The following is a 15443-nucleotide window of genomic DNA, read 5'->3' as shown; positions in this document are numbered from 1 at the left end:
TTTGCTGGCACTTTGTCGACGCTTATGGTTTAAGCAGAAGGCATTAGTCATGCAAATTATGACGCAAAAGAAAAGAAAAAAAAAAAACGAAGTAGACATTCTATCGCGCAACACCTAAGTAGCTTTAGAGCCGTTTAAAAACTAACACGAGACTGCACCAATATGTATAAAATACTCATTTTATGCCAGAAAAATTTCAATTAAAAACCCGATTTGGGGTTTTTCGAAATGTTTGAGCTATTAAAACTCGGGCATATTAAGCCCGGTTTTTGATCGATATATTTTCATCGAATCATGCAGATTTTCCTTAACATTGAGCACTACAAAAATTAAATCGAACATTTTTGATTGCAATCAATTTGATCTCACTAAGAACGGGCGTTAATAAAGCGAATTACAGACATTTAAAATATTTGAAATATATAAAATTCAAGTATCTTTAGTAAATTCTAACTTACAATTAAAAATTCAAATTTTAGTTCAAATCGAAAATCGTTTAAAGCGTTAGAATTATGTTATAGAAAAATATTGAGAACACTTACTCTACAAAATGTCCAACATTTTCAGTGCATGTAAAAAAAGAGAAAATTTGCATAATTAAAGTTTTTATATTTTTTTTCCATCGTTTTTGTTATTATTATTAATATTTTTTGTTGGCTTTGCTATCGACATACTATATGTATTTTAAGGATATAAAACTTAATGCTTAAATGGATGGAATGACGTAACATCAGTTGGTTTGCGCTTTCATATTCAGTTTTAATCAGAGCTCTCAAGAGTCCAAGAAAAAATAAATATTTCAGCAACTAAAATTAAAAACAATCGCGAAAATCGAAACAGTTGCTACACAAAATTACACAATTAAATAAGAATAATTATAAAGTTCAAAAAAAAAATAAAAATAAAAATAAAATAAAAATAATAAGAAATGTCGTTTGCGAGCAAAGCAGATGCGAATGTAACTTAATTGTAAATAATTTTGGAATAATCATTTTAACATATCTCTTTATTATATTTATATTTATCATTAGATCAGTCAGTGAGTGCGCGTGCAAAAAAAAACTTGATAGCACTGTCGAACAAATATCTATATATATATATATAAAAATATATGTATATCTGTTATATTAAAAAGTTCTCAATAATGTGTATAATAAGGTAGCCCTGAACTACAAATATAAATATGCGCAGAAACTAGCTAAAAAAAATATATATATATTAAAAAAAAAAAAATCGTAAGTAATAATATTTGTTGAGTGTTCTTTTCTTTTCGAGTTGCAAATTTTTGTTTCGCTCAGCACCTTCAGGCCAGGCAAAAGAGCTTCTTCCAGAACGAGGGCGTGGGCGGCAACGTGGTGGGCACCAAGCCCTCCCAAATGGCTGTATCAAACACGTCTTTGACTTTGTCCTGGTTTAGGGAAAGACAAATAAGCATATTTATTGATTAATGTAAACTATAAAAGCATTAATCGATCTTTTTATTAGTAGCCTTCATATGAAAGAAGTATGTATTTCACTGCGAAGAAACTATCAAAGACAATAAATAAACAAACTCATTTTCCGTCCGAATATTTTTGTCCACCCACTTTCAATGTGGTCGCAAATGCATTAAAACTAACATAACTCTCATATGCATTTTATTTTGGAGCGAACAACGTATTTATTGATTTTATAACCAACTTTGTGCCAGGCACATTTTGTGGGCTATATAGGGTACACACAACAGGATGGCTGCTCCTTACGAAGTCAGAGTCGTCAGCATTAGCGCCTCCTTTGGCTGCGACGAGTGCAATGCACGGCTGACAAAAAAAAATACACACATATATATATACATATATATATAGATGTATATATGTATGAAAGAAAGAAGGTGGCTTTGCTTCGCACTTAGCACACGCTGGAAGTGTTGGCAATCTGGCAACGGCGGAACATTACCAGCATTGCCAGGCAGTTGGTTTAACGTTAACAGTAACCAGCCCGAAAACCGCACAATTATGATTATTGTATACGTGTGTGTATGTGTGTGTGGGTGAGTGTGTGTGGGTGTGTGTGTGTGCGTGTGTGTATAAGTGTGCATGCTTGTTGGCTGAGAAGAGCACCGTGTGGCATATTGCCTCAAAGGCAAACGTCTCCCAAGCGTCAGCATTCTGCAAAAATTTTTTCCTTTTTTAAGTGTTTGCATACAGACAGCGACAGCCCAAAGGATTTGCTGAATATAACTTGTTGTTGTTATTGTTGATGTTGTTGTTTTTGTTAGTGTTGTTGTTGTTGCTGTTGTTGTTGTTGTCGTTAGTGTTGTTGTTGCTGCTGGTGGTGCAATGACTTTGTGGGGCAGTCGCCGTCTGCCGCTGCTTTAATTAATATGATGGCGGGCCCACGTGTCGGGGCAACATCTGAACATCTGAACATTTGAACATGTGAACATCCAACATGGCAACCGGAACTTACCTGTGTGGCTGAGGAAGTCTCAATGTATTTGGCGCCAATTGTTGTTGCCAAATCCCAGGCGTCTGCATATGAAATTGGTTTCTCGCCATTTGTCTGCTCATCCATGGGTAACGCGGCACGCCCGAAGCACATATGAAATCAAATAAGAATATCATAAATATTTCAACAAATTTGCTATAGCCACACACGCACACACATGAATGAAGTCAAGCATGAACTCAGGCGCACAAATAAACCAAATAAACACCCGCCCCAAAAAGAATAATAAAACTCACCTGCAATTTGTTCAACACATTCAAATTGCTCCTCAAGTCAGCTTGGGTCCCAACCAATATGAGGGCCGCCTTTGTTTTGGCAAATTTGGGCGCCCATTTCGATTTGATGGCCCCAAATGTTTCGGGCTTGACCACCGAGAAGCACAGCAGAAAGACGTCGCTGTCCGGATAGCACAGTTCCCTCAAAGGATCCAGCGTATCCTGGCCGGCGGTATCACAGAGTGTCAAATGGACGGGACTCTCGTTCACATTGACTTCGGCTGTAAGTAAATTAAGACGGAAAATATGAATAAGATTATACAAATGCAGCTTAAAGCCATCTCAATTTCAAATTATTTCATACTCTGTTCGTATGCTAAAATGAGTATATTAATCGTGTGCTGCGTTTGCGGCTAGGTAAATAACAAATAATTGTAGTCCAAGTTAACATATTGTCACAAATTGCAAAATCCAAAATTTTTTAAATGCACCGTTCAGGAGCCACTGACTTGCTGCTACAGTTTGAAAGCCACCTATCCAATGCAAAATAACTTTTCGGTTATTGTAAGAGAAAATTTCAGCAGGCATATTTTAGTCTGATGCCAAATCAGTTTACATCATTCGAAATATGTCTTTGAGATTGTTATATTAGCGACTCTAAAACTGTAACCCTCAGTGTCAGTGGCTTTCAAACTGATTAAGACAAATTCCATGTCTTACGCACTTCAGGAGAGAGAACGTGATAGCAGTATTTTTAGCTCGACTTTTAAAAAAAGGTCATGAATAGGCAGTCTAACTTATCTAAGGATTTTTATGTTTTTCTGGGCCCCTCTAGAGAGCAGAGCTCACAGTTTTATACGAACAGGTCGGCGTACAGCAAGACGACAATTATTCACACACTTGGTGAACTGAACATAGAAAAATATATATAGAGATTGTCGTCCAAGTCAAGCTCAGTTGGCAATTTAATTCTTGCCTTTACACGAGCGCTGATTGTTCAATATTTAAATGCCACCCAATTCTGACTATTTACACGAGTGCAGGTATTTTTGATTGAATTTCAGTTAGAATTTAATTTAAAATGCTGCCCAATCCACGACTCGCTTCACGCAAGTGCACATTTTTGGCATAGCATACTTCTCAGCACAGACTCCAACGCAGATACACACAAAACACACACATATGTGGTACAGATACTACTACGCCTACCTTTGACACACACTAGCACCTAACCCACTCAGGGCCAACTATGCGGGGTATTTGCTGCACTTGCCTTTAGACAGCCCATCTGCCGAAACCTTCGGGTTACATATTCGGACCGCATCCCACACAGCGCAACGGAGAATGCTGATCAATTGTTAAAGACCCTAAAATTGCTGTTAACCTTTACACACACACACACATATGCGCACACAAACAGTTAACACGGTTTGCAATGCTTGGTTACTTGCTGCATGCCCACAGCCATGTTTGGATCTTTAATTCATGGTTAAACCCTAAGCCTCGTATTTAGATTCGCTTGGAGAATCAGGGTTTCCACCTCTATAAACAATTAATTTGACATATTTGTTTAGATTTAAAAAGAATAATGCAAATTACTAATCTACATATATATTTTATAGATGGGGAATGTATAAATATTGAATATTTTACTTGTATTTGTGAATGTGAATATATAAACTATAAGTATAAGTCACTTAAATCGAACGTGAAAGTCTTTAGGCCTTCCTTGATACTATGAGAATCACATAGAAAGGCGATATATGTAAGGTAGTAAACGTAAAAATATAAAGATGACATTACAGCGAGTAAGAGAAAGTCAAATGCTCATATGTTATGACGAATTATATCAATGTTAATTGATGATTAAATAAATATCCTATAAGTAAAATAGTAAAGGAGCGGAAAGGCATTTTTCTGCCTTTTACATTAGTTCGTGCAACTTATCATACCCATTTTTACACACATTTGTTGGCTACAGGATATCTGGAAAACAAATTTTGACAAAATGCAAAACAAACCGAAAACATTTTGCCATTGCCACTAGGAAATGAAATATTTTAGAGCCACAATTGAAATTAGGCAAAAATAAATTTTTTGAATTGTGTAGCAAAAACATGTGTGTTTTACTTCTCTCTAACATGTTCTGGAGTATCTGTATATTTGTATTTGTAGGGGGAACGATTATGTTTGCATCTTTGTAGCTGCGGTTGCTCACAGACTGTGGCAAAAATCTTAAAACTGTTAGCATGTTGAGCGGCTTTGGGGATGTGCACTGAGGTTTGGGTACTTAAGCGGTTTGCTGAGATTCAGCTGTAAACGTAACGAAACTACACTATGCTGTTGGCCCTTGAACATGCTACATGCTGTACATTGTCGGCACTTGGCACTTCATTTATGTTCAATCGATGCGGTAGGTGTGCTAGTTTCTGCTTTATTGCAAGGGGCAGGGCTTCAAATTAAAAAAAAAAAAAAAAAAACCAATACCTGATTGTGAGTTTGATTGAACATCTTAAAAACCATAAATTTGTAAAGTATTCGATTTCTCGGCATATATATGTTATTTACATGCAGGCTATAGGACAGAGTGGTCCGATCTGGCATACTTATATGCATATTTGAATGCCACTTTTGCATTTGTGGCAACTGCAAATCAAATATGAGCGGGTGCGGATCGGTACGTGGGTCACAAGAAGCGTCAGTTGCGATGTCATTAAGCTGTGCACTCAAAAGTATGCAACATATTTCACGCGAATCCATTTTTTAATTGCCACGTAGGCGTGTCCGTGTGTGTGTGTGTGTAAGTGTGTGTGTTCGCGCTCTACTTCCAGCTGCAACAATGATGATGAGCCGGTGGCAAGTGAATTAGCAGCGCCTGGTCACGCCCCCCAAAGCAATTTGAGCTTCATATTACACGCTACAGTATGCGTGTGCGTGAGTGTGTGTGTGTGTGTGTGTGTGTTTTGGTGTGTGTTTAACGTGTAAGCATTGCATTCATATTTAAAATGCGTGCAAAATGATTTAAATTGCCAGAGAAGCTGCCTTCAAGCCGAGAGAGAGCGCAAGAGGGGGTAGAGTCAGAGAGAAAAAAGTGAAAGAGTGCGGCCTGGGTTTGTTTCTCATGTGCCGTCGAGCGTGTTTGACCTCTCGTCTTTGGCAAGCAGCAGCCCTAACCACTCCTCCAACTAGAATGCTAGTGTGTTACCACTAGCTGTGGCTTGCATGTGCCTGTGTGTGTATGTGTGTGTGCCCTATCTAAAAGTTAATCATGACTGCCTTTCAATGCAGCTGCTGCCGCTGCTGTCGCTGCTGATGTTTACACTACGTAAATAAAGCTGCTGTTCTCAGTTTTTAATCAGCAGGTCGCCGAAGGTCGCCCTCGTGGCTCATGTTAAATAAATTTTATTCTTGTAGCGCATAAATTTCATGAATGCATTTGCAACGATGCCAACCGCTCCAACCACTTGACGCTGCAGTCCCCAGCAAGCTGACGCTAAGCTCCTGAATCAGGATGGGGCATTGTGTGTTGGGCCAAAGAAAAAGTGTACTCTTAAGGCAAACGGCAGCTTTTCTCGTTTCTATTGTGTTTCGATTGAGCGATACCCTGTATTACAATTTTGGCGCGATTCAAAAATATCACATATGCAATAAAAATAAAATTACAATTATTTAAAAAACTATTTTGTTAACATTTAGTTACAAATAAAATAAAATAAGTAAAATAAGTATATATAGAAATTCTTTGCTTTCTTGCACTTTTGACTCTTTGCTGCCTTAAGTCTATTATATTTATGGTTTTTATAGTACAGTAAATATACCATCTGATTTCCATTAGTGCAGGGTATGCCCAGGTAAAATGCTGCACAATACACATAAAAGGATCAAGGACAAAAGGATTTTATTTCGAACGCCTTTGACTGGTCTCGTTTAAACTTGACTGGGTACGCTCTGGCCGGCCTTTTCTTTGCATCCATCAATTGTTCGCATTGGCTTTTGCGTTATGCACCTCATATGCATACAGACCGCCTGGTGTTCTGGCTCTTGATTGCAATCGGCAATACGATTCTGACAGGCTCTCTTGAAGTAATGGTCAGCCTGCTTTCAGAGTAACTGGCGTGGCTTGTTTAAAATCGAGTATTTCAATTTCCTTTTCCTCTTCTTTTCATTTTTTCTGTGCCAATTTGTATAAAGCATACATTTTGGGCCATTATTTTGACTCTTTTATGTTTCATCTCGGTGGCTTATTAATCGATTATCGATTTTGGTGTGCGCATAAAATTGTATCGCATAACGGCAAAATACGACCAAATAAAACTTGACTTCACGCATTTAACGACATTCCGACAAAAGCGCCATCCAGCGGCTAAATGGCGCATAACAAAAGAAGACAAAGCCTCGTTGCGGATGTCTAAGTCTGTTTTGTCTCTGTGTGAGGGAGTGTGTGTCCATGTGTGTGCGTGTCTATGGGTGTGTGTGTGTGTGTGAGTGTGAGTGTGTGCGCCACACAATTGTGAAATTGTTACTTGTCGGCGGCTATTGAAAACCAGTCAAACGCTTGGCTGGCTTATTGAAACCTAATTGAGTCAGTCATTCCCACTTACTCACTCATTCAGTTTGTCAATTACTCAATGTTAGCTAAGTTAACAAGCGTATAAAAGACTTTTACCCTGTGATTATATTGTATATACATTTCTTGATCAGCAGCAATAACCAGACCACATAGACCACGCTTCTGTTTGGAAGCTCTGAACTTGATGATACTTGGCATACTTCCATAAATACAATTAATACTACTTAAAATAATAATAATAATTTTCGAGTAAAATTAACAAAAAGAGACCGCTTAACTATATCCATTATGACTGTGTCCATTTCAACACATTACTTTACGTTTTATTTCAAATCTTGAGAATCGCACAGAAACGCTACAGACAGCCAGATAGACAAAGAGAGAAGGAGAGGGAGAGAGAGAGGGACTGAGATAGTCGAATTTTAGTTATGTTACGAAGCCACAATTTTGAAATCATTAATAACATTATTATTCGCCGATGATATATTGAAATTAGGCATCGCATAGAAAGTCGAAGTAAAAAAACGCGCCTAGAACAGGCTACTTATTATATTTATGTCACGATATATAGGATCTACATATTTTCGAGCCCATATGAATACATTTCCTATAACAGTATCAATAGCCGCGTCGATATACCCCTCTGTAAATTCGATCGTCTGTCTGTTTCGCTGCGGTTTCTCAGCCTTGAAGTTATTTAGGTGAAACTTGACATTTCACAGGCTAATTACATCAGATAACCGACACAGATATTGTCGTCTAGGGTATTTATGTCTCAATACACTCATTAATAAGTGTTTTGTTTGTTTTTTCTCTTAATAGTCTTCTTATTCTTCCTGTACGTAATTCTGGTAACAAGAAGACAAGTTTTAAAATAGCCATTTAGAGATGCACTTAATTCAAGTAATGACGTTTGATAGATGTTGTATCTGATTCCTATGCGACGTCAAGTCTTGTGCTCACGAACTTTTAGGCGCTCTCTCTTTCTACTATTCTTTTAGGAAGGGTGGCACTTGATAATTAGTTGAACTATGCGCAAAAGTTATATTGGATGAAACTATGCAAAGCCCCTTGCAAATATGCAAATCACACCGACATAAACACACACACACACACACGCGCGCGTGCACACAGCGAGCCTTACTAAACACACACACAGGTGCCCATAAGATGCTCAAGTTAGATTTCCGGCATGAATTTCCTAGTGTTTGTGCACGTGAGTGCGCGAAATTATGCCATGGCTGTATTAGAGGCGAGCCTGTTATGCTTGGCATTCGGCAAATAGCGCACATGGCGTATGCGTAATAAGCGAAGAATTACCATTCAAGCAGAAGTGGCGGCGCATCAAAGAGGCGCCTCATCTCCATGTAGCATGCAAACGGCATTTCAGATGCGTAAAGATTGAAAAAGGGAACGATAAGAAATGAAAAGCGTTAGCAAATTGTTTTCGTTTCCAGTTGATTTCGTGGCAAATGACACTTTGCGAGGATTTAAAACAAAAAAAAAAAGAAAAAACAAACAAACAGACAGACTTTAATGCCGATGAGAAACATAAACATGTATAATCAAGTTATTTGGCTCACTTTTTACTCTAAGTCCTTATATTGCCACGAGATGTGTCACATGCAGGAGAGCAAGTCAAAACGTTAAGTTTATCTAGTATATATATATATATATTGTTGATTAATATTTATATAAGTATGGCAGTCAGACAGATCGGACCGTTGTACAATTAAGCGGCCATAGAAACGATCAGCCCAAAGTTAAGTTCCTGTATGAAAGATCTCTTTGTTTTTCAAGAACTATTGAACAAACTTGGCATTTACGAGCTATAAAATTATCCTTATATAACGCGTACTCTTTAAAGCATCGGAGATCTTTTATATATAGAGCTCGAGAGTCGATTTTTAAGCTTCTATGTTCATAAATAAAGTTTGCCTGGAAATGCACATTTAAGCCAAATGTCTTGAAGCAAAAATACGACTGTAGCCGTTCTTTTTTGTTCACCTGTGTGGTGAAAAGCACTTACTTAATTTGTTATGAGCAAACTAAAGCTTATATTAAATTTTGCCCCAGGCGAACTCTATTCATTTTTGATACGATGGAGCTTAGACTTTTGAAATGTGTTCAAAAAGTTTACTTAAGTATTCTAAAGGCAAGATTGCTTGACAAAAATCATTTATTGCAGTCTTTTTAACGTGCAACATCGATGAAAGATGAAATATGTTTAGAACATTTTAAATGAAAATTAGTTAAAGCTAATGAGTACAAAAATTCGAGCTCGAATATAAAGTAAGTAATATAAAGCAAAGCAGATCCATTATATTGCTCTTTGGAATCAGGGCATTGCGGCATAAAATAAGTGCACATTCATGCAAAATTTATTAGAGTCAGGCAGACATCAAGTGGCAGCCTCGAGTGGCGCATTGCCTCAATGTGTATGGGTGTGTGTGTATGTATGGGTGCCAGCGTGTGTGTGTGTGGGTGTGTGTGGGGGTGGGAGGGGCACAACATAATTCAATCACTTGCAGTGCAAGTGCCTACTAGTTGAGACCTAAAAGGCTAGAAAAGATGGCGGCCACAAAAGGCAAAGGCGGCTGCCTTTTTTATGGCCCCCACCAAGCGATGCGCTGGCCGCTGTTGTTATTGCTGGTGCTGCCGCTGCTGCTGCTGCTGCTACTGCTGTTGTTGTTGCTGCTGTTCTGAATAACCGCAAATTTCAATTTTCCGTTCATTAAAATTCGTGAATAGCACACAAGCACAGCCCAATACACACACCCACTCACAGGACAACACACGCTCACACACATATGGCATGAGAGCGCGCAAATGCGGAAGCAGTGAAAGTCAAATGAAGCTGCCTTCCTGCCGGGGCTCTGTGAACCGGAATGGGGTCGGCAAGTGGGAAAGGAGAAGGATTTCAAACGGCAGCCTGCAGGCAGTTGAACATCATTTTCGCCTACTTCCGTCAGCTGAGACTGGCCCACAGTCGAATGCCGAGCGTGCCGCATCCTTCACACGGAAACTCAGTAAAGATTTCACAAATTGGTTTTCAACAAAATGAAAAATTCATATACGTGGCAGCCAGGCAGCCAGCCAAGCAGGAGGGCGGGCGGTCGGCCAGGAAGGCAGGCAGGCAGAAAAACAGTCGAAGGTCGTGTTGGGTGGAAGTTATTTGCTTGCTTGCTTGCTTACTTGTGTGTGTGTGTGTGTGTGTGTGTGTGAGTGTGTGAAAGAGTGTGTGTGCGTGTGTGAACAACGAAAAATGCCGTTAAGTAAACCTGTTGAAAAGCGCAGTCGAGTAAGGCGGCAGGCAATCAACATTTTCACAATTTTCACAATTTTCACGGGTCTCAACTTACCGTTATAAATATCTGATGCCGTCGGCACATGCTCCGGATTGAATCGATTCTCCAGATATGACAAGATCAAATTGGTTTTGCCAACAGCGCCATCGCCAACCAGTACGCATTTTATGGACGGCTGTGTGCCACGTTTAGCTATACAAATAGGGCAAGACAGTTAAGCCGGAGAGGGAGAGAGAGAAAGAGGGAAGACAGGAAGAGAGAATAAAAGATTAGTTGCTTGCAACTTGTAATTAATTAAAAACAAGGCACAACAGCCTGCTGAATAAATAAAATAAAACAAACTACAAATGATGGCAATTTACAAACTTTGCGCCATTTGCACTTGGCGCCATTTTGAATTGTTGCCATTTGCAATTGCGGCCATTGTTTCCTTTTATTTTATTCATTGTCCTACCTTTGTGCTCGCCATTCGCAGCGGCTGCAACTGCAACTGCAGCAGCGACACCGCCTCCAACTCCTCCTGCTGTTATTGTACCTTCCGTCGTCTTCTTCGATTTGCGTTTTCGCAATAAAAACTTTGCACCTTTGCCGCTGTCCGCACTCGTATCGCTCAGCGATTGTTGCTGCAAAATAAGAGCAAATATTTTTAATTGTTGCATAAGGCACAGCTGTTAAACAAATAATGCATTGGCCCAGCCGACCCACTAACCCCGGCACAATGCAGCAACAAGGGGCCATTCAGTTGATTGTGTTTGTTCCATTCATTGCCGGCAACTTTTTGCGATCGGGCCAATTGCCGCCGATATCTAACTGCGTGGAGATTTTTCAGCGTTTAATATTGCATTTATTATTTATATGCTGGCCATTTTTGAACGTTGCATAGCCCAATTCCGATATACACAAGCCTGATATTAACTACTTTAACTAATTTAGGGTTGTGGAATCAATCCCAGTTCAAGCCGGCTTAAGCCCTATCGAAGCACAACTCGAACACAATATTTTTTTCCCTTGAGAAAGCCTCAATACATAAAAACCCCAATGCATTGGATATATCTAATCACATCTGGTAGATGTCAATTTGTAGAGATCAAATATAGCCCGCCACTTATACGTGAAAATAAGCACAGTTGGCATACTTTCAATAGAATAGGCAATATTATAAGTATAAAACAAAATTGATTTATCAGCAATTATCGATGGCCATATTTTGACAGAAAATTAACGACTACTGCAACAGTAAATATTTATTAGTATTATAAAAAATGTCTCGTAGTTGTTTGCTAGCATTAGTTTTAGGCCCAAGCTAGTTCATTTAGACAGTCCATTAAAAGAGTTGGCATAAATCTCTATTTTGTTGTAAACGTTCAACAAATTGTCTAAGGAAAATAAGTTTGAACATGACTATATCGAAATTCGATTAAAATTATGTTTTGTATTTTTCAAAACAACATTAACTTGTTTGATTTGCGTTTAACTAATTAGCAAAATTGTGTAAAGATTTGTTTTGGTGCTGGGCGATGCAAATTCAATTCAATTTAGAAGCGTGCCAAATGACATTGCGCATACGCCGCGTGAGACACAGGAAGCAACCGCCCGAGACTGTCAATTAAATAATAAAAGCCATCAGATTGAAACGTCTTCGTGTGTATGTGTGTGTGTGTGTGTGTGTGTGTGTGTTTGTGTGTGTCTTAGGGTGTGAACTAATTCCAAGCGCGACACTTTACGCCGCTCGGGCTAATTTAATATGCACATATAAATTAGTCAAGACGACAGACGACGACAGTCCGCCGCAAGGCAGTGCAAAAATCTTGCCGACAACAGCAGCAAGTACCACAGCAACGACGACAACAACAACAACAACTATTTAAAGAGTGAACATGGTGAAACAGTTGACGCATTGCGTATACGACACCAAGTCAGTCATATACAACGCGAACTGAACCTAACTCGTCAGACAATTGTAAAACTTTTGTCTCATCTGGGCGGCTAATTGGTTTAGCAGCTTTGTGCGACCAGCAGCACCAGAAGCAGCAGAAGCAGCAGCAGCAGCAGCAGCAACAGCGGCAGTCAACACGCCCTCGACATCAACTGCTGTCTGGCCGTAGCTATAAAGAATTAATTAAAATTCACTCGTTTTTTATTTTTTTATTTTTTTTTTTTTTTCAGTTTTTGCAACGCGGCGCTTGCGTGTAAATAAATAAATGCGAAAATTGCTTTGTTGAGTGGCATTTTGCAATATTTTGATTTATGCGCTGTGCGCTTTCTTGCAATTTACTATTTTTGCACTTTTAGGTCGCAATTTATAAACAACACGAACGTTTTATAAATTAATGAATGCTGCTAAATGTTCAACAATTGGCACTTGAATTCATTATTGAAATCAAATTGCTGAACAGCAGAAAAAAAAAAAGGAAAAAAAAGGAAAAAATAAAATAAAGAAAAAAAGGCCAACTTTATTTAATTAAATTTCATTTAATTGAATTAAGTCGCTTTATTAATGACCAGCTGATTTTAATTTATGTACGCCACATAAACCAAATAAGCGGCTTGTGCAAATACAATATGAAGCTTCAAAGAAAAAATGTAAAATTGAAACAAGAAAAAAAAAAAACGTAAATGAAATATTGCAAATATTTATTAAAAACCTATGGTTTTTTAAAAGAGCCTGTGCATTCGTGCGTGCGTTGCGATTTAATATAGAAGAATAATGAACTTTCAACTTTTAAACAGATAACTAGCAGAAAAAGTCAAGTTGCCGTCCTTGATATCTGCCTGACAATGACCCGAAGGCCTGCATGAACTGAACGTACATTTACCCATTATTAATAAACAATAATATATTATTAGGTTGACGCTCGTTCGAACATTATTAATTTATAAAATAATATAATAAATAATAATGCAATATAAAATAATAATCAATTATATGAAAAACTCACGCATATATATTATCTGTATTGGATGGATTTAGCACAGCAGGCTTTTATTTTGCAATAATAATGCAATTAAAATGTAGTTGAGTTTCAGGCAAAGTTATTATGACAAGCTAATTACTATGAATTAAATATCGAATCGCAAGTGACAACATAAATTAGATTTTAAATCGTGTTGACACCTAAATCAATATTTTATTAAAAACTAATCACTGATCTGATTTGTGTCGGTCGCACTATTTTGATTGATCCCGGGGTTTCTGAGTTTGGAATAAGTTTTCTTACAGATCTTAATTAGAAAGACTTTTAAATAAGCAAATAATGGACTCTGCTCATGCTCTCTTGTGGCCTTCACTTAAAGTCCTATTGATATTACTGTAACCGTAGAAATAAACCGATTGGATGGTAAAGTGGAAAAGCCCTTCGCTTTGCGAGAGGCAAACTTAAAAGCAAAACACGCTTATAATTTATTGAGATAAGACTAATTAGACATTTTGTACAGCGTGTGTTGCAATTGAGGTCCAATTAATGTACGACAGTTTAGAGCTAATGATTAAATGAAATGGATGTCAAATCAATCATTTCACAATTGCCAATTACGTTACTTCTGTCCACCGTCATTAGGCGGTCTGGCCATGTCGACAAGGACACCAAACGAGTACACGCCCAGATATGTACCAGGAAAATCTAAAACCCCACGCCCCCACACCGACGACTATGTTCGTTTCCTGCTCTAGCAGCAACGGCAGTAAATATACTCGTAACTACACAAGTATTAACAGCGCTATCTAAATCAATATCTAAATTGCTGTGCGTCTGTGAGTCTTGTTTTGGGAGGCTGTCTGCCTGTTGAAAGGCTGTTGCCACTCGCTCGCAAGTTGACGGCATTTTCCGCTTGTTAGGCGATAATATCACAAGCCACTGCCAAACGAAATGGCTAAGAAAGTTGGCCCTTAAGTAGAAGTGAAGTGGCCATTAAGCTTTAAGATGCTCCCAACTTGTACAAAATTGATCAGAAATGGCAAGTTGCTCATATTGAGAAGCTTTAAGGATTTTTGGCAAGCTTGTCGCCGCAGGTCGCCGGTTCAACTTCAGCAGCAATTTTCAATTTGTTGCTTGTTTATTTAATTGCTTATTCGGCCGGCAAGCAACACACATAAATTTAAATGCCATGTTTATGCCTTTAACATAAACATCAATTAAAAGACAACAAATATGCTCAAAGTAACGAGGTATCTCCTAGCCCCGGACATTATCTAAAGCACCCTCTGTCCATTAAATGGTCTTATGCAAGTTTGCACTTAAGCAGATAAAAGCTTAGCTCTATGAAAGTTTACTCCACAAGCTCACTTTGAGACTGGAATCATAAAATATATATACTCTAGTACATCATAAAATAACGATATTTATCTATGGTTTTCATATATTGAAAATCGCTCGAGCCATTATTTTTGGAATGTCGTTGCTCGCATAAGCATATTTCCCTTTTTCTCTGCGCCCCTTGTGCTCTGTCATGTCTCCTGTCCTCACACTTGTTGTCCATAAATTTCTAAAATTTATACAAAGATGCGGCTACAAACACCTTTTGGTGTCATATAAACACAAATATGTTTACATATGTAAGCGTGTACACACATTTTGTTTTTAGCATTGGGTCACGTAATTAAACAATTCCAATTAGAAGGCTTAGTTTCGACAAATGTTGCTGTTGTTTTGCGGGCTGCAATCATAATTGTTGTTACCAATATTGGTCATAATGTTGCTGTTGTGCCATGTACTTGTTGTTATGGTTGTTTTTGTCGTTGTTCGCGTGCTTTGCAACGTTGTCGGTAACCTCATTCGCAACAGCAGAAACGAAATTGTGGTCTATTAAATGGCATGCCACTTATTGCATCATAGAGTTACAGTAAGTGAACTGTGGCGGGGCGGC

General features: G+C 38.3%; 1 protein-coding gene across 1 annotated transcript in view; it reads right to left on the bottom strand.

The window, feature by feature from the left end:
* Positions 1-985: 985 nt before the first annotated feature.
* Positions 986-15443, bottom strand: part of RhoU — a 66951-nt gene continuing 52493 nt past the window's right edge. The window contains exons 4-8 of the mRNA XM_015170972.3: positions 11035-11203; positions 10635-10772; positions 2724-2983; positions 2449-2541; positions 986-1408 (exon numbers count right to left, since the gene is read on the bottom strand). Coding sequence (XP_015026458.1) covers positions 1304-1408; positions 2449-2541; positions 2724-2983; positions 10635-10772; positions 11035-11203 — 765 coding nt within the window. The 3' untranslated portion in view covers positions 986-1303. The remainder of the gene's footprint in view (positions 1409-2448; positions 2542-2723; positions 2984-10634; positions 10773-11034; positions 11204-15443) is intronic.

The sequence above is a fragment of the Drosophila virilis genome, chromosome X (assembly GCF_030788295.1).
Source record: "Drosophila virilis strain 15010-1051.87 chromosome X, Dvir_AGI_RSII-ME, whole genome shotgun sequence".
NCBI classification, from domain to species: Eukaryota; Metazoa; Arthropoda; class Insecta; order Diptera; family Drosophilidae; genus Drosophila; species Drosophila virilis.
The sequence above is the reverse complement of the archived record's forward strand: the minus strand, read 5'-3'. Positions and strand labels throughout refer to the sequence as shown.